Raw genomic sequence first — 18,966 nt, 5'->3', positions numbered from 1 at the left:
CTATATTAAGTTGTTTTATAAAGATTTATTCTGCCAAACTTAGCAAAAATCCAACATAAAGTACTTGGTAAGTAGTTGTTATTATATGCTTTAACTTGCTGTAACTCTACTTTATAAATTTTATAAAGTGAAGTTACTTCCCTACTTTATAAGTCACCATTACTGTGGTGGGCAGTTAGAAAATCTTACTACTAACACAGATACAAAAGTAGGTGGGTGGTAGGTATAAAAAGGTTGACTACCCCTGCTCTATCCACTGGGTCACCGCCTGGTCAGGCTATGGGGCTTTTTAAAAGACTGTATTGATTTTACATAGAGAGGAGTTGGAGGAGATTGAGAAGTATTAACTCTTAGTTGCTTCAGTTTAGTTGTTCACTGTTGCTTGTCCTATGCGCCTTGACGGAGCACGGGGGACCTTCCCTAACATTCCTGGTCCATGTTCCATCCATCGCACCATCACAGGCCAGGCTCATGGCCTTTTTAACCTCAGGTATTGCCTTATTACTAACCTATATAGCTATTGTTAGTCCTGGTGTTTTAACACGGTTTTGTCATCAAAAATGCAGAAACGATACCAAACAACACAAAAAGTTCCTTGACAAATGTGAGAGAAGTTGGATTCTTGGTTAAAAGAAGTGGGGTCATTTCAGGTGCAGAGCCAATATTGGCGACTTTTAAGGTGGCGATCATTAGGTATAAGGACCGGTAACTATCATCCTTCACACTAATCGATCACCCTCAATAAGGCCCCTCGGGTCATCCCTTCAAGGTATCCGGTGCAGTTCAGTGGGACACAGCAACCGCAACCGTGGGTCCCTCCTCCTAGCACCGCTCATTAAAGGGACTGGGGCGGGGAGCCAGCTTGGGACCCAGGAGGACCGGCCCCACCAGCCCGGTCCAGAACCAGAGGAGCGGTCTCGAGGGGGCGACAAGGGGCCGACCCACAGCTGGGAACACTGCGGAGTCCCGAAGACGAGAATCACTCCCGAGGGTCTACGACCTCTTGACCCCTCCCAAGGGCCCGACGAGAGGGACGAGGGAGCGAGGTGGCGGCAGGGAGAAGCCACGAGGTCCCCACCGGTCGCCCATCCGAGCCTCAGCCTGGCGCGTTCCCGGGGGGGCTGAGGGGACCGTCCCTTCTCCGCTAGGCCTCCCGATTCCTCTGGCTCAGTTGTACGAATTACATTAGCCAGTGCGAGAAAATTTAAAGGTCTTTTTTGTTTTTTTCCTCCTCTAATCACGTTTTGAAAACAAACAATACATATCGCCCGAGGCCGCCAGGACCCTCAGCGGCCATCCCAAGTCCCCAGCCGTAGTCAGACCCCTAGGCCCCCGGCTGTGGCTAAACCCCCAGGCCCCCGGTCGTGGTCAGACCCGGTCCCCGCAAGGTCCCAGGGGGCCCAGCCCCCGCCCCCTCCAGTCCCCGGAACCCCGGACATGGTCAGGCCCCGCCCCTCCTGGCCCCAAACCACGCCCCCGTTAGCCCCCCCCCTTCAGTGGTTTCGGCTCCGCCCCTCTGCGCCGGGGTCTTGTTTGGCTCAGGCTGCCTCCGGGTTCGTGCTCCGCCCAGAACCTTCTGGAGTTTTCTAGGCTCGAAGGTGGAGACTGACCGAGAACACGCCTCAAACAAACTGCCCCACGCAAAACACTGTAGCTCGGAGACTCATCATAGAACATCAAGCCTGGTAACAGCTCTATCGTTAATATCTAGAAGGCTCGGTGAACCTCGCGCCACCTGCCATTCCGCACCCCGTTTCCTTCCCCTCTTTCCAACCCAGCAGTCCGTTTTGGGGGGAGGGGGCGGGGCTTGGGGGAAGCTGGAAGGGTGGGAGCTGGGGGCCGTGGTGGTGGTCCCGCACCCCCGGCGGCGGCGGAGGCGGAGGCGGCTGCAGGGGGGGTAGACCTGGCTGGTCACGCAGCCCCATGGTACCACTGGGGGGCACATCTCTGATCATCACTTTTCACTCCCTTCGTTTGTGGCCCTTTTTAGACAATGACACCATTGGGAGGATTCCACCTGGGAAGTATGAGGGCTGTAGGTTGATCACTGGTTCTATAATTACCTGTGTGACTAAACCTCGTCGCTGACCGTTGCGCTCCTCTTTGAAACTGAAAAGGTTCGGCTGAATGTCCTCTACCTAGAAATCCTAAAGTGGTTTCTACCCTAAACCAAAGGTAATGCCATAGTGCTAGTAGTACCCCAGCTTTGAAAGCCCCTCAGTACCAATGATGGAGAGGTCAGACGGGAGAGTACCGACCCCAACACAGGGGAGAAGGCAGCAAGTATGCAGCACTGTCACCGCCACTAAACCAAGGCCTTATAATCCCACCGATCCTGTGGCTGCCAACCTATGACAGTAGTTAATTCTACTTTAGAGATACAGTCTTGTATAGTTTAGTTAACATACAAGTATTCCATTATTGATTATTATATCAATATTTTCTTAGATTTTATTTATTCATTTTAGAGTTGGGGGGAGAGAGAGAGAGGGTGCTGGAGGAGCAGGAAGCATCAACTTGTAGGTGCTTCCCATGCGTGCCTTGACAGGGCATGCCCAGGGTTTCCAATTGGCCACCTCAGCATTCCAGGTGGACACTTCATCCACTGGGCCACCACAGGTCAGGCACAAATGCGCCATTATTAAGGAAACAGCTTCAATGGGAACTATATTCTGGATGCAAACTCACTTCTTCCCTTACCCAGGTTCCTCCCACCCCCATGCTGCCTGAAATCCACAGAGTTCCCAAGTCATTGAAGCTTTTGCCACTTGTTGCATTAAAAATGCTTGGCTCTGCCTGACCAGGTGATGGCTCAGTGGATAGAGCATTAGACTGGGATGCTGAGGACCCAGGTTCGAGACCTTGAGGTCATCAGCTTGAGCGCAGGCTCATCTGGTTTGAGCAAAGCTCACCAGCTTGGACCCAAGGTGGCTGGCTCAAGCAAGGGGTCACCCGCTCTGCTGTAGCCCCACTGTCAAGGCACATATGAGGAAGCAATCAATGAACAACTAAGGTGTCACAACGAAAAACTAATGATTGATGCTTCTCATCTCTGTTCTGTTCCTCTTTGTCCTTGTCTATCCCTCTCTCTGACTCTCTCTCTGTTTAAAATAAATAAATAAATAAATGCCTGACCAGGCGGTGACGCAGTGGATAGAGCGTCAGACTGGGATGTGGAAGGACCCAGGTTCGAGACCCTGAGGTTGCCAGCTTGAGCGCAGACTCATCTAGCTTGAACAAAAAAAAAAAAAAAAAGCTCACCAGCTTGGACCCAAGGTCGTTGGCTTGGGCAAAGGGTTATTCAGTCTGCTGCTGAAGCCCTGTGGTCAAGGCACATATGAGAAAGCAATCAATGAACAACCAAGGTGACACAACTATAAGTTGATGCTTCTCACCTCTCTCTCTTTCTCTCTCTCATTTAAAAAAAAATAGCTTGTGGCCCTGGCCGGTTGGCTCAGCGGTAGAGCGTCGGCCTAGCGTGCGGAGGACCCGGGTTTGATTCCCGGCCAGGGCACACAGAAGAAGCGCCCATTTGCTTCTCCAACCCTCCGCCGCGCTTTCCTCTCTGTCTCTCTCTTCCCCTCCTGCAGCCAAGGCTCCATTGGAGCAGAGATGGCCCGGGCGCTGGGGATGGCTCTGTGGCCTCTGCCTCAGGCGCTAGAGTGGCTCTGGTCGCAATATGGCGACGCCCAGGATGGGCAGAGCATTGCCCCCTGGTGGGCAGAGCGTCGCCCCTGGTGGGCGTGCCGGGTGGATCCCGGTCGGGCGCATGCGGGAGTCTGTCTGACTGTCTCTCCCCGTTTCCAGCTTCAGAAAAACGAAAAAATGAAAAAAAAAAAAAAAATAGCTTGCCTGTAGCTGGGGCCAGGTAGTCCAGTGGATAGAGCGTTGTCCTGGCGTGTGGATGTCCTGGGTTTGATTCCCGGTCAGAGCACACAGAAGAGCCCATCTGCTTCTCCACCACTGCCCCTCTCGCTTCTCTCTCTCTTTTCCGCTCCTGCAGCCATGGCTCCATTGGAGCGAGTTGGTCCTGGGCACTGAGGATGGCAACATGGCCTTAACCTCACGCGCTAAGAAGAGCTCAGTTGCTGAGCAACAGAGCAACACCCCAGATGGGCAGAGAACATCACCCCTAGTGGGCTTGCCAGGTGGAACCCAGTCAGGGTGCTTGCAAGAGTGTCTCTGCTTCCCCTCCTCTTACTGAATAAAAAAAGAAAAGGAAAAAGGGGCTATGCACTAAGCCTGACATGCTCCGGGGGGCCCCATGGCAGGCCTGACAAGCTTAATGACCAAAGTAACCCCACAAGATGGTGTGATCAGAAATTCCCAACTGGGCAGGTCATAGTGGGTAGTCATGTCTCAGCCGATAGCTTTCTTAGCAAATGCCAGTCTCCACCTTAAGTGAGCTCTGTCCACTGTTCTTATACATCTAAGCTGACATACCTTTGAAATGTCAGTGATTTTCTTTTCCTAGCCCTGGAAGTCGCAACCCCCCACTCCCCCCGCATCAGAGCATAAGGTTACTAGAGCATGAGACCAGAGAATCCCTCATTGTGATCTTGATTCCGCATACCATCTCTATGCGCTGTAATGTTAGTAACTATCCAGTACCTACCAATGTAAAACTATGTTTCTCCATTTTGCCTTTTTTTTTAATTTAAGGGGTAACATTGGTTAATAAAATGATATAGGTTTCAGGTATACTATTCTATAATACATTATATATATATGGTATTGTGTGTTTACCACCCCAAGTTCCATTTTGCTTCTCCCTCACCCCATGCTTTGTCCTGTCTCCTTACTTTACCACCAGTGGTTTCCATGCATCTTTTTTAGGTCTTCTCCTTTGATTCCTTTGATTCTCTTTTCCAAAGAGAGGACGGGGACAGAGACAGACTCCCGCATGCACCTCGACTGAGATCCACCCAGCCACCCTGTGTGGGGCCGATGCTCTGCCTGTGGGGTGGTCTGTAATGGGGGAAAATCACAAGACAACCCAGACCCAGGAACTTTAGCTGGGACCGCCCACACTCATGTGCTGGAAGAAACTTCCCAGGAGTCCGTGGAAAGGGAGCGACTGTCTGTCAGCCAGTGAGATTTCACTACGTCATATTAGCTCAACCATCCTAAAAACCCTTTAAATATCTCCCACACGAATCACACCATGCGACTTCCCTGGCCTCTGTCCCCAGGACCAGAGAACCTCGTTGGGCAGGATGCGCTGTACTAAATAAAAGCTTTTACTATTCCACACTTTGTGGCTCCTTCCTTCTTCCTCGGTGGGGAAAATACCATAGGGCCATGCTCGCAACTGAGCTATTTTTAGCACCTGAGGTGGAGGACCCTCAGAGCCATCCTCAGCGCCTAGGGCCGATGTGCTGGAAGCAATCGAGCCAGGGCTGCAGGTGAGGAAGAGAGAGAAGAGAGTAAGGGGCAGGCGTAGAGAAGCAGATGGCCACTTCTCCTGTGTGCCCTGACCAGGACTTGAACCCGGAACTCCTTTGATTCTAATATATATGCTGCAAAACTGCTATTCTCCAGAGCATTTGCAATCTTACACCCCAACATATGTCATCAGTTTGGCTCATATAAACTCATAAAGACTTTCTGGGCCCTGGTCAGTTGGCTCAGTGGTAGAGCATTGGTCCAGCATATGGAAATGCTGGGTTTGATTTCCTATCAGGGCCAGAGGTGGATTTAACGGTGGCTACAAGAGGCATGCACCCTGGCCCTGACTTCTGAAGGGCCCCGCAAAACCCCAACTTTATACAATTTTCTAGTGACCCCAAGTTTGGTTTCATATGTGCAATTAAAAAAAATACTTTATTTATTGATTTTACAGAGACAGGAGAGAAAGGGGAACATGGAATGGGAAGTATCAACTCATAGTTGCTTCATGTTAGTTGTTCATTGCTTGCTTGTTGTATGTACCTTGACCAGGGAAGCTCAGGGTTTTGAACTGGCAACCTTGGCATTCCAGGCTGAAGGTTTATCCACTACGCCACCACAGGCCAGGCTCATATGTGCAATTTTAACATTAACAGTACATAATATTTTTATTTATTTAAAAATATGGGGCCCTGGCCAGTTGGCTCAGTGGTAGAGCGTCGGCCTGGCGTGCGAAAGTCCCGGGTTCGATTCCCAGCCAGGGCACACAGGAGAAGCACCCATCTGCTTCTCCACCCCTCCCCCTCTCCTTCCTCTCTGTCTCTCTCTTCCCCTCCCGCAACCAAGGCTCCATTGGAGCAAAGATGGCCCGGGCGCTGGGGATGGCTCCATGGCCTCTGCCTCAGGCACTAGAGTGGCTCTGGTCGCAACAGAGCAATGCCCCAGATGGGCAGAACATCACCCCCTGGTGGGCGTGCCGGGTGGATCCCGGTTGGGCACATGCGGGAGTCTGACTGCCTCCCCGTTTCCAGCTTCAGAAAAATACAAAATAAATAAAATAAAATAAAAATAAAAAATATGGCTAACATCTATTTTTATTTTCCCTGTCTCTCTCTTTTTGAAAGGAGGGGGACAAATATTTTCTTTTATGCCAGGGCCTCAACTGACCTTAATCCGCCTCTGGTCAGGGCACAAAGGAGAAGTGACCCTCTGCCTCTCCATCCCTCCTCAACCCTCTCTCTCTTTTCTCTTCCCAGAGCCATGGCTTGATTGGTTCTGAGCGCACTGTCCATTGGCACTGAGGATGGCTCCATGGAGCCCCGGCATCAGGCTCTGAAACAGCTCAGTTGCGAGCATGGTCCCAGATGGACAGAGCATCAGCCCCAGATGGGGATGGCCGGGTGGATCCCGGTCGGGGCACATGTGGGAGTCTGTCTCTCTATCTCCCCTCCTCTCTCTTGGAAAAATAAATTTTTTTAAATTGGAAAAACTGAAAACTTTCTGCTGGTGTGGACGTTTATTACATCACAAACTAAATCCCCAAATTAATAAAGTCCTAGTTCTGCAACATCCCTTGGGATTCTTTTTTTTTTTTTTTTTTTTTAATTTATTTTTTACAGAGAGAGGGATAGACAGGGACAGATAGACAGGAACGGAGAGAGATGAGAAGCATCAATCATCAGTTTTTCGTTGGGACTCCTTAGTTGTTCATTCATTGCTTTCTCATATGTGCCTTGACCGCAGGCCTTCAGCAGACCAAGTAACCTCTTGCTCGAGCCAGCAACCTTGGGTCCACCTGGAGAGTTTTTGTTTGTTTGTTTGTTTTTTGGCTCTAGCCAGATGAGCCCATACTCAAGCTGGCGACCTCAGGGTCTCGAACCTGGGTCCTTCCGCATCCCAGTCCGACGCTCCATCCACTGCGCCACCACCTGGTCAGGCTCCCTTGGGGTTCTTAATAACATTTTTTTTTTTAATTTTTTTTTTTTACAGAGGCAGAGATAGACAGGGACAGACAGACAGGAACGGAGAGAGATGAGAAGCATCAATCATCAGTTTCTCGTTGCGCGTTGCGACTTCTTAGTTGTTCATTGATTGCTTTCTCACATGTGCCTTGACCGTGGGCCTTCAGCAGATCGAGTAACCCCCTGCTGGAGCCAGCGACCTTGGGTCCAAGCTGGTGAGCTCTTTGCTCAAGCCAGATGAGCCCGCGTTCAAGCTGGCGACCTCGGGGTCTTGAACCTGGGTCCTTCCGCATCCCAGTCCGACGCTCTATCCACTGCGCCACCACCTGGTCAGGCTCCCTTGGGGTTCTTATAGTTACCTTACACACTTATTAAACCTGTGACTAAGTTTCTTCTTTGAGTACCTCAATGTAAAACGAAAGACTAAATTAGGGACATCCTGTTCTTGTCAGGAAACGGAAAACAAATATGGGTGCTTAGGTTTCCAGACCAATCTACAGAGATTTAACTCGGACAGTAGTTAAGTTGTAGTGTGTAGTTGACTATCTGATTCATGAAGACCAGCATTCCTGGGGGATCTTTCTCTGCTACCCTAGAAGTATGGGAGTCAGATCTGAGCCCCTATCACCATGTTTACTGGCCAGACAGTGGACACAGCAATGTCCTTTGCTTCCAGCCAACAGAGAAGCAGTCCAAATTGCACAGGTGGAGCCTGGCCTGTGGCCACGCAGTGGATCAAGCGTCGACCTGGAACGCTCAGGCCACCAGTTCAGACGCCTGGGCTTGCCTGGTCCAGGCACATGTGGGGGCTGATTCCTCCTGCTCCTTCCCCCTTCTCTCTTCTCTCTCTCTCTTCCCTCTAAAATGAATAAAGTCTTTAAAAAAAATTTTAAAGTGCCCATGTGCAGTGCAAGAAGGAGAGAAGTATCCAATGCCGTGGGTAGCTGGTGGTGGTCAGGAAGCGTGGAGGAGGGGATGGAGGTTAAAGGAGTCTGTAAGTGTTCATTCACTGGGCGGCTAAGATGGAAGTTTGGGGAACTCCCAGCCAGATGGTATAAAGAAATAGAAAATTTCTAAAGTTTAACTGGTTTGATTAGATTAAGGAGGTGAAATAAAATGCTATACCTGCCCTGGCCTGCAAGCATGTGCTAATAACACCCAGGCTGGGAATTTGATCCCGGGCAGGGCACACACAAGAATCACACAATGAATGTATAAAAAAAGTGGAACAACAGGTCCATGTTTCTTTCTCTCCTTTCCTCTCTTTCTAAAATCAATTATAGCCTGACCTGTGGTGCTGCAGTGGATAGAACACAGACCTGGAATAATGAGGTCCCTGGTTTGAAACCTGCAGCTTGCCTGGTCAAGGCACATACCAGAAGCAACTACTATGTGTTGCTCCCTTCCTCCACCTTCTCTCTCTCTCTCTCAAATCAATAAATAAAATAAAATAAAAAAATGAGAGGAAGGGACAGGGAGGGAAGAAAGTGTGTGTGTGTGTTGGGGAGAGAGAGAGAGAGAGAGAGACCAATCTGATGTTTTTCCACTTATTTATGCATCATTGGTTGATTCTTGGTTGTGCCCTGACCGGATGGAACCTGCAACCTTGGTGTACCAGGACAGTGCTCTAAGCGGCTGAGCTACCTGGCAGTGGGAAACCTATATATTATTAACCAATGTAATCCCCCTAAATTCAGCTTAAAAACCAAAGGTGGATATAGCACCAAGTCTTTTTCCGTGCATTGTTAACCCCTTATTTTTGCTTTAATGTCCCTCATATTTTTACTTCAAGCTCCTGAGAAGGGGTCTTGCCTGCCCAAAAGGATGAAGGAAAAAGGTAAAAATTAAGTTACCAAGTGTGGTTGTATTTAAAACAGTCTGCAGGTAATGCGCAGTGAGTTGGAATGTAGACTAAAATAAGCAAGTGGGTGAATTATGTGTAATGCAAATGAGCTGAAGTTTCAGATCAGCTGGAACTACAACTTGGTTCTCACCAACCCTTCCAACCTTACAGTGATTCTGGGGTTGTTTGCTTAAAACGGGCCACCTGCCAAGCAGCAGTGCCATGAGGCTGTTAGAAAAGAACAATGTCTGGGCCCCTCCCTGGCTGACTCACCATTCCATCACATTTATTTTAAAGCAGTGGTGAGGGGACCTGACCCGCGGTGGCACAGTGGGTCAAGGGTGGACCTGGAACACTGAGGCTTGCCGGTCGAGGCAGATCGGGGAGGCAGCTACTATTCCTGCTTCCCGCTTCTTCCCGCCGCCCCTCTCAAAGAAGTAGTTGCGAGTCCCGGGCGGTCCGATAGCTCAGCTAGTTGGAGCATCCGCCCAAATCGCAGAAGTTGCCAGTTGATTAGGGCACATACAGGGACAGTTCCACGTTCCTGTGTGTCTCTCTCTCGAGCTAAAATCAGTAAGTTTAAAAAATTAAAAAAAATAAATAAATGGCGGGGATCCCAGGGGTTGCAGGAACAGGGCAGAAGGCCACATTCGGGACCCCGAGGTTAACCCTTTCCCTACTCCACCCGGAGGCATCGCGAAGGCAAAAAGGCCAAAAGGACAAGGTTCACGGAAAACTGTTCTATTCCTCACGCAGGAGCCACCCCGAGGCAAAGGGAGCGACTGGGAGCAGGCAGGGGCGCCGCGGTCCCACTCTTCTCTCCTCGCCCCGCCCCTAGGCTCCGTCCCTTCGTCCCCTCCCTGACCCCCCACCCAGCTCCTTCCTTCTTCCAGTTTAAGGACCGCCTGTCTACCTGATTGCTTTTCTTACTCAAAATTCAGATCCCTCCGCATCCCCATTCCTAGATAGTCCATGTGGGTTAAACAGGATGTCAAGAACCATAGTGCATGATCTCTTCACTGCTCCCCGTTTTAAAAAGAAGCCGGGAAACGCCACCGACAGCCAAAGGGATCCTCGGGCAGCCCGGGCGGCGGGGACTCTCGGCGAGCGGCCCCAACGAGCCGTGTCCGTCAGCGCCCAGGTCCAATCGGAGTCTCTTCGTCTCACACGCCCCACCCTCTTCAAGAAATTCAGGAAATTTCAAGGTTAAATCAAATTAGTAGTTTCAGCCCCAGGACCCCTCACCGCCCCAGATCTACATTGGAGCCAAGAGCTGCCCCTTCAGGGTCGATTTCCACTAGGTAGCTGGGGCCCGCGTCGCGGGGGAACTGACACGGGGGGCGGGGCGTAGAGTCTAAACCCCGCCTTCCCGGCGGCCCTCCGCCCCTTCCGACTCCAGCCCCTCCCCGGGAGCCAAGAAAAGTCTGGAGAGTTCTGGGAGGGGCGGCACCCAGTGTGCTGATTGGTCTAAGAAAGCCTGGGGGGCAGGACGCACAGTGTTTCCCGGAGAACATTCCCGACCGACCGCCTCGCCGAGCGCGGGGATTGGGCCAGCGGGGAAGAGGCGGGACTCGGTGAAGAATATTAAATAGGGGCCGCCTCCGGTACCCACAATGGTCCAGCTGCTTGGACTGACGTTCTCCGTTCGTGTATGCGTATTGTTTGTGGACGCAACCTCCGCGCACCCGAATTGCCGAGGAAAAACTTCTGCGGCCCCGGTGTTCCGTCTCCTGCTTTAGAAAAGACCGAGGTTCTCGTCGCGGACCCGTACCGCGGTTTTCAGAAAAGACCCGAACCTCTCAGCGCCCGGCGCGAGATCAAGGCAGCGGCATGGCTAAAACCACGGCCATCGGCATCGACCTGGGCACCACCTACTCGTGCGTCGGGGTGTTCCAGCACGGCAAGGTGGAGATCATCGCCAACGACCAGGGCAACCGCACCACCCCCAGCTACGTGGCCTTCACCGACACGGAGCGGCTGATCGGGGACGCGGCCAAGAACCAGGTGGCGCTGAACCCGCAGAACACCGTGTTCGACGCCAAGCGGCTGATCGGCCGCAAGTTTGGCGACGCGGTGGTGCAGTCGGACATGAAGCACTGGCCTTTCCAGGTGATCAGCGACGCGGACAAGCCCAAGGTGCAGGTGAGCTACAAGGGGGAGACCAAGGCGTTCTACCCCGAGGAGATCTCGTCCATGGTGTTGACCAAGATGAAGGAGATCGCCGAGGCGTACCTGGGCTACCCGGTGACCAACGCGGTGATCACCGTGCCGGCCTACTTCAACGACTCGCAGCGCCAGGCCACCAAGGACGCGGGGGTGATCGCGGGGCTGAACGTGCTGAGGATCATCAACGAGCCCACGGCGGCCGCCATCGCCTACGGGCTGGACAGGACGGGCAAGGGGGAGCGCAACGTGCTCATCTTCGACCTGGGCGGGGGCACGTTCGACGTGTCCATCCTGACGATCGACGACGGCATCTTCGAGGTGAAGGCCACGGCCGGCGACACGCACCTGGGAGGGGAGGACTTTGACAACCGGCTGGTGAGCCACTTCGTGGAGGAGTTCAAGAGGAAGCACAAGAAGGACATCAGCCAGAACAAGCGAGCCGTGCGGCGGCTGCGCACGGCCTGCGAGAGGGCCAAGAGGACCCTGTCGTCCAGCACGCAGGCCAGCCTGGAGATCGACTCCCTGTTCGAGGGCATCGACTTCTACACGTCCATCACGCGGGCGCGCTTCGAGGAGCTGTGCTCCGACCTGTTCCGGGGCACCCTGGAGCCCGTGGAGAAGGCCCTGCGCGACGCCAAGCTGGACAAGGCGCAGATCCACGACCTGGTGCTGGTGGGCGGCTCCACGCGCATCCCCAAGGTGCAGAAGCTGCTGCAGGACTTCTTCAACGGGCGCGAACTCAACAAGAGCATCAACCCGGACGAGGCGGTGGCGTACGGGGCGGCGGTGCAGGCGGCCATCCTGATGGGGGACAAGTCCGAGAACGTGCAGGACCTGCTGCTGCTGGACGTGGCTCCCCTGTCGCTGGGTCTGGAGACGGCCGGGGGCGTGATGACGGCCCTGATCAAGCGCAACTCCACCATCCCCACGAAGCAGACGCAGATCTTCACCACCTACTCGGACAACCAGCCCGGGGTGCTGATCCAGGTGTACGAGGGCGAGAGGGCCATGACCAAGGACAACAACCTGCTGGGGCGCTTCGAGCTGAGTGGCATCCCGCCGGCGCCCAGGGGCGTGCCCCAGATCGAGGTGACCTTTGACATCGACGCCAACGGCATCCTGAACGTCACGGCCTTGGACAAGAGCACGGGCAAGGCCAACAAGATCACCATCACCAACGACAAGGGCCGCCTGAGCAAGGAGGAGATCGAGCGCATGGTGCAGGAGGCGGAGCGCTACAAAGCGGAGGACGAGGTGCAGCGCGAGCGGGTGGCGGCCAAGAACGCGCTGGAGTCGTACGCCTTCAACATGAAGAGTGCCGTGGAGGACGAGGGGCTGCGGGGCAAGATCAGCGAGGCGGACAAGAAGCGGGTGCTGGACAAATGCCAGGAGGTGATTTCCTGGCTGGACGCCAACACGCTGGCGGAGAAGGAGGAGTTTGAGCACAAGAGGAAGGAGCTGGAGCAGGTGTGTAACCCCATCATCAGCGGCCTGTACCAGGGTGCGGGCGGCCCCGGGGCGGGTGGCTTCGGGGCGCAGGCCCCTAAGGGAGGCTCCGGCCCCACCATTGAGGAGGTGGATTAGGAAGTCCTTCCTTATTTTTTCGTATTTGTTTTTGAGACGGAAGGCACCCAAAGACCTTTGTATTGCTTAAAAAAATTTTTTTTTACTTTCAGCTCTCTGCTGTTTTTCAGTTTAAAGTTTGTAGCCTAATTAGCTTGCTTATCTTTATTTTTCTTGTTGCATAACAATTATGTTCTGTAGTTTAGAGTATTGTCTCGTTATTTTTCTTAAATGAGGTACACTACCACTTTTTTTTTTTTAACACACCAAAAGTTATGGCATTTTTTTTACTTTTCATAATTTGTGTATTATGAGTGAAAAATAAAGTAAAATGTTAATAATGTGTGTCTGTTTCTATTCGGGAGGGCTAGTGGACTCTTCTGAGACGTCTGAATTCCATCTGTGGATTGAAAGGGACAGTACTTCCCAAGGCAGGTGCAGTTGTTAGCAGCCTTGACTACGGCTGTTTTTGTTGGGAGGATTTCTAGGTGAAAAAATACATCCGTGTTAGCAAACAAAATTCTAGGTAACGGACCACTTTGATTGGGTGGGGCCTGTGGTAGTTTTCACCTGTGTCAGTAGGGACAGAGGCAGCAGACTGGTTTGGGCAGGAGAGGCTGCTGTGGTTTAAAGGCCACGTTGAGGGGTTTCTGTGTGCTTCTTCCCGGACAGTTAAGTGTGCACAGCGCTTCAGCACCCACTTCTGGCCCGTTAGCCATCCGTTCTTCTGTTGAGGTTACAGATAGGAGCTGAGAAAACAGAAACAGGCTGCAGATTCTTACTCTGGCTCTGTAAATCCCACTTGGCAATCAAGTGCAATTATTTATTCTCTTGGTTTTGGTTGCTTTATTTTGTCCAAATGGCCTTATTTCCAAAATTTTAAGATCATTTTGAATAGAACTGTGCTATATACGATGACACTTTCAGGCATGGTGACCCTAGCTGCTGCTGTTATTCAAGTGAGAGTCTGGAGTGAGATGCCCCAAGTTTGGGAGCGTGGTAAGAAAGGGGAGGGATGCACACGGGACCAGTTTTCTTTGAAGCACTCCAGTAACCCCCAGTAATCCTCATCCTAACATCCCATACACATCAGATATTCCAAAGCTGTTTTCTATAGGTGAGCGTGTGGAGGTGGGGACCTCAACTATACTGTTCACAAACGTTAGGGCATGTTTCACAATGAATAGGAAGCTATAGATTATCCCCTAGTGTTTGTGAGCCGTGGACACCCAGGGCACAATTAGCATAAGTGGTGGTTTGGGAGTCAGTTTCCAAACTGCTTGAGCACGGTGGGCTTTGGGTTGTTCATGCCTTGTTCTAAGTAGTGCTTTTACCCCAGTGTTTATTGGTACCCTCTTTGTCCTTTTTATAGATAGTCTCAAAAGAATAGCAGTTTAAAGTAACAGCAAATTTAATATACAGAAAGGAGATAAAAACTGTTCAGTTTAGAGCTGGGGTGATAAGCGAAGTTGGCTTCCTCCCACAAAGCCCTTCACCTGGGGTTCTTCCTGGCTCACAGTTAATGTCCGGAACATTTCCTCTGGCCTGAGAGAATTCCAGTCCGTCCCTGCCAAAAACAGTCTGGAGATACTCCAAAATCTAAGAAATTTAAATCCGATGTTATATCTTTCAATACATTACCCTCTGTGGAATCAAGCAGTTTAGGAATGACAACAGACAGGAAGCCCTCCTCAAAGGCTTGTAAAGGAAAAGGACTATGTAAGAGTTCTGTGGTTACTGGGCCATTTACTGGCCTGTGTTATTCTATTCACAAGACCATAATGAGATGAACCATAATGAGATCTATAATTATAGACTACACTGAATGCAGTATAGGGAATACATCCTTTTGTTTCAAGCCATTTGAATTATGATTTTTCAACCTAGTGGCATTATTAAAATTATTTGGGAAGGCTAGAAAAGTAATACAGATGCCAGGCTTCCCTTGTGCCAATTCAGAATCTCTGGGAGAGGCTGAGTTTCTGATATGTGCACCTGAAGTGGAGAAGACACTGCACCACAGGCTGCTCCGGATTGTATTTTTGGAGAGACAGGGGTGGGGGGAGGCAGGTAGGTGTCTGTGCTTCCAGGAGCCAGAGCTGTTGGTAAGGGGCTCGTTGCTGTAAGTGGAGCCTGAAGGCTGGAAAAGCATTAAAGGACTGACCCACTGGCAGCCTCAGCAGCAACAACGATAAGAGCTTAGGGAGAGGATAGAAACACCATCTCCAGCAGCAGCAGCAGTATAACAGCAGAAAGGAGAATTCCTGAGTCTGGGCCAATTAAGGTCATGACTCCCTTCTTAGAGAAGTGGTGAGTTAGGAAGCAACCTCAGAATATGTCATTGTATTTCTGTACACATAACACATCCTGAAACTTGGAGCAAATTCACTTTGCAACAACAGCCACAGGTGGAAGCCACAGGAGAATTGTTTCAAATAAGTGAGTGCTGCCCTGTGGTGGCGCAGGGGATAAAGCATCGCTCTAGAATGCTGAGGTGGTCATGTCATTTCCAGGCCCCGGGCTTTCTGGTTAAGGCATTTATGTGAGTTGATGCTTCTGCTCCTCCCTCCCACCCTTCTGTCTCTTTCTTCTCTCTAAAATGAATACATTAAAAAAAATGAAGAAATGCTAACAAAAAAATAATAACCACAGGATTCTTGGAAGAATTTTTATTTCTTCAGAGGGAGGCTGGCCCTGTCCGGTTGGCTCAGTTGTAGGGTGTCACCTGGCATATGGATGTCCTGGGTTCAATTCCTTGTCAGGGCACACAGGAGAGGTGACCATCTGCTTCTCCACCCTTCCCCTCTCCATTCTCTATCTTCCCCTCCTGCAGCCATGGCTCAATTGGAGCGAGTTTATCCTGGTTACCAAGGATGGCTCCATGGCCTCTGCCTCAAGCACCAAGAAGAGCTCGGTTGCTGAGCAACAGGCAACAGCCCAGATGGCCTGAGCATCGCCCCTGTTGGGCTTGCTGAGTGGATCCTGGTCCAGCACATGCCAGAGTCTGTCTCTGCCTCCCTGCCTCTCACCGAATAAAAATAAAAAGAGAGGGATACAGAGGCAAACAGGGAGAGAGAGATGAGAAGCATCAAGTCTTTCTTTTTTAAGTGAGAGGAGGGGAGATACACTCCAAGTGGCAAACACCACTCCCCCTCCCCACCCTGGGTCTGGGGGGATGCTAGAATCAACTGAGCTGTTTTTCGCAGTGGAAGCTGAGGTGACTCTGGGACCAGCCCATCCTCAGCTCCTGGGGCCTAGCTTGATTGAACCAATCCATCCAAGCCACTGGCTACAGGAGGGGAAGAGGGAGAGAAGGGGGAGTGGGAGAGAGGCCGATGGGTACCTCTCTTGTGTGCCCTGATGGGAACTGAACCCAGGAAGTCCATACACTGGACTGATGCTCTATCCACTGCGACAACTTGCCAGAGCTGAGCATCAACTCTTAGTTGCTTGTGGCACTTTCTTTGCTCATTGACTGCTTTCTCATAAGTGCCTTGACTGGGGGCTCCAGCTGAGCCAGTGATCTCTTGCTCAAGCTTGCGACCTTGGGTTTCAAGCCAGCTACCACTGGGCTCAAGCCAGCGACCGTGGGATCATGTCTGTGATTCTGCACTCAAGCCAGAGACCTTCCCAGGTCAAGGCACATAGGAGAAGCAACTACTCACAAAAATTAGAGGACCAGGGAACATGAGACACTCCAGTACTTTCAGCTTTTTATATGGTGCATTTTCACCAATGAAATAACAGTTGGCTTTGCATCTCATTTGCATAATTGAACAACTTTCTTTGACTTGCCCTTTGCTTTACTGAAGTAATTGTTTAATAAAAGAAGAAACAAATGGTATTTTCTATTGCTTTATATTCATTTTGAAATGTCCTCTAATTTTTATGAGCAGTAAACCATGACTTGATGCTTCCCATTCCACTCCTCCTCTCCCCTCCCTGCTCCTCACCTCTCTCTAAATTCAATTAGGAAAAAAAAAGGTTATTTTGTCCTATGAGTTTCCCTTAAACAGTAAGAAAAAAAGGCATCAATAATCCAGAAAAGCACTTTGTGAGCTTATGTATACTCAAAACTCAGCAAACCTTTCACTTTTTACCTTTGAAAAAAATCCAGTATCAGGGAATGATACATATACCAGGGAATGGACAGGTATACCTTGCACTGGAAGTTTGGAAATGGGCAGCTAAGAGGTCCTTGGGCTTTAGGCCAGCCTATAAAAGCACGTTCACCTTCGCCTGACCAGGCGGTGGCACAGTGGATAGAGCATCGGACTGGGATGCAGAGGACCCAGGTTCGAGACCCCGAGGTCGCCAGCTTGAGTGCGGGCTCATCTGGTGTGAGCAAAAGCCCACCAGCTTGAACCCAAGGTCACTGGCTCCAGCAAGGGGTTCCTCGGTCTGCTGAAGGCCTGCGGTCAAGGCATATATGAGAAAGCAATCAATGAACAACTAAGGTGTTGCAACGCGCCATGAAAAACTAATAATTGATGCTTCTCATCTCTCTCCGTTCCTGTCTGTCCCTGTCTATCCCTCTCTCTGACTCACTCTCTGTCTCTGTAAATAAATAAATAAATAAATAAATAAATAAATAAAATTTAAAAAAAAAAAAAAAAAAAAAAAGCACGTTCACCTTCAAGATAGTTGAACTGCCTGACCTGTGGTGGCGCAGTGGATAAAGCCTTGACCTGGAATACTGAGGTCCCCGGTTTGAAACCCTGGGCTTGCCTGGTCAAGGCACATATGGGAGTTGATGCTTCCTGCTCCTCCACCTCTTCTCTCTCTCTCTCTCCTCTGAAATGAAAAAATAAAAATAATTTTAAAAAAAGATAATTGAACTGTAGCATAGTGGATTTAGCCACAACAAAAATCAGTCTTGCCTGACCAGGCGGTGGCGCAGTGGATAGAGCATCGGACTGGGATTCGGAAGGACCCAGGTTCGAGACCCCGAGGTCACCAGCTTGAGCCTGGGTTCATCTGGTTTGAGCAAGGCTCACCAGCTTGGACCCAAGGTCGCTGGCTCCAGCAAGGGGTTACTTGGTCTGCTGAAGGCCCGCGGTCAAGGCACATGTGCGAAAGCAATCAATGAACAACTAAGGTGTTGCAACACGCAATGAAAAACTAATGATTGATGCTTCTCATCTCTCTCCACTCCTGTCTGTCTGTCCCTGTCTATCCTTCTCTCTGACTCACTCTCTGTCTCTGTAAAAAATAAAATAAAATAAAATAAAATAAAAAATTTAAAAATCAGTCTTCACTGGGCTGTGCATTTGCTACAGGACCCTTAGAGCTGCAGGACCAGCAGTCACCTGCTGATAACAGTGACTCTGCAAGCCAGCAGTCACTGTCACTACTGGGGGGGGAGGGGGGAGGGGAGGTGGAAAAGGATGGAGATTGGCCAGGACCTACCAATTCTCTTTTTTTTTTTTTTGCATTTTTCTGAAGCTGGAAACAGGGAGAGACAGACTCCCGCATGCGCCCGACCGGGATCCACCCGGCACGCCCACCAGGGGGCGATGCTCTGCCCATCCTGGGCGCCGCCATGTTGCGACCAGAGCCACTGCAGCGCCTGAGGCAGAGGCCATAGAGCCATCCCCAGCACCTGGGCCAACTTTGCTCCAATGGAGCCTTGGCTGCGGGAGGGGAAGAGAGAGACAGAGAGGAAAGAGAGGGGGAGGGGTGGAGAAGCAAATGGGCACTTCTCCTGTGTGCCCTGGCCGGGAATCGAACCTGGGTCCTCCGCACGCTAAGCCGACGCTCTACCGCTGAGCCAACCGGCCAGGGCCACCTACCAATTCTTTATGAAGAAATAGCCGCCTGACCTGTGATGGCACAGTGGATGAAGCATCAACCTGGAACGCTGAGGTTGCTGGTTCAAGGCCCTGGGTTTGCCTGGTTAAGGCACATATGGGAGTTCATGCTTCCTGTTCCTCCCCCCTTCATTTTCTCTCTCCCCTCTGCCCTGTCTCACTTCTCTCTAAAATGAATAAATAAAGTCTTAAGAAAAATAAAAAAGAAATGCCCTGGCTGTATAGCTCAGTTAGT

At 50.9% G+C, this 18,966-nt stretch overlaps 1 protein-coding gene and 1 long non-coding RNA gene across 3 annotated transcripts; both read left to right on the top strand.

The window, feature by feature from the left end:
• Positions 1-1,537: 1,537 nt before the first annotated feature.
• On the top strand, positions 1,538-6,878 carry LOC136319766 (uncharacterized). 2 transcript variants are annotated; one of them, XR_010728207.1, is made up of 3 exons: positions 1,538-1,685; positions 1,991-2,175; positions 6,645-6,878. It is a non-coding gene; the product is annotated as an uncharacterized lncRNA (long non-coding RNA). The 2 variants fall into 2 exon arrangements; XR_010728208.1 differs by lacking the exon at positions 6,645-6,878 and adding an exon at positions 4,837-5,244.
• A 3,916-nt stretch (positions 6,879-10,794) lies between these two features.
• LOC136326916 (heat shock 70 kDa protein 1) lies at positions 10,795-13,181 on the top strand. The gene has a single exon (XM_066263571.1). The coding sequence runs from the start codon at positions 11,023-11,025 to the stop codon at positions 12,940-12,942; it is 1,920 nt and encodes a 639-aa protein (XP_066119668.1). The 5' UTR covers positions 10,795-11,022; the 3' UTR covers positions 12,943-13,181.
• The last annotated feature ends 5,785 nt before the right edge of the window (positions 13,182-18,966 follow it).

This window comes from Saccopteryx bilineata, chromosome 1 (genome assembly GCF_036850765.1).
Source record: "Saccopteryx bilineata isolate mSacBil1 chromosome 1, mSacBil1_pri_phased_curated, whole genome shotgun sequence".
Taxonomy (NCBI): domain Eukaryota; kingdom Metazoa; phylum Chordata; class Mammalia; order Chiroptera; family Emballonuridae; genus Saccopteryx; species Saccopteryx bilineata.
Note: the sequence above shows the minus strand (reverse complement) of the source record. Positions and strands in the feature narration are given on the sequence as shown.

What these genes read in the sequence shown, in the direction of transcription:
- LOC136326916 (XM_066263571.1), top strand. Translation starts at nt 11,023, where the DNA reads ATGGCTAAAACCACGGCCATCGGCATCGACCTGGGCACCACCTACTCG.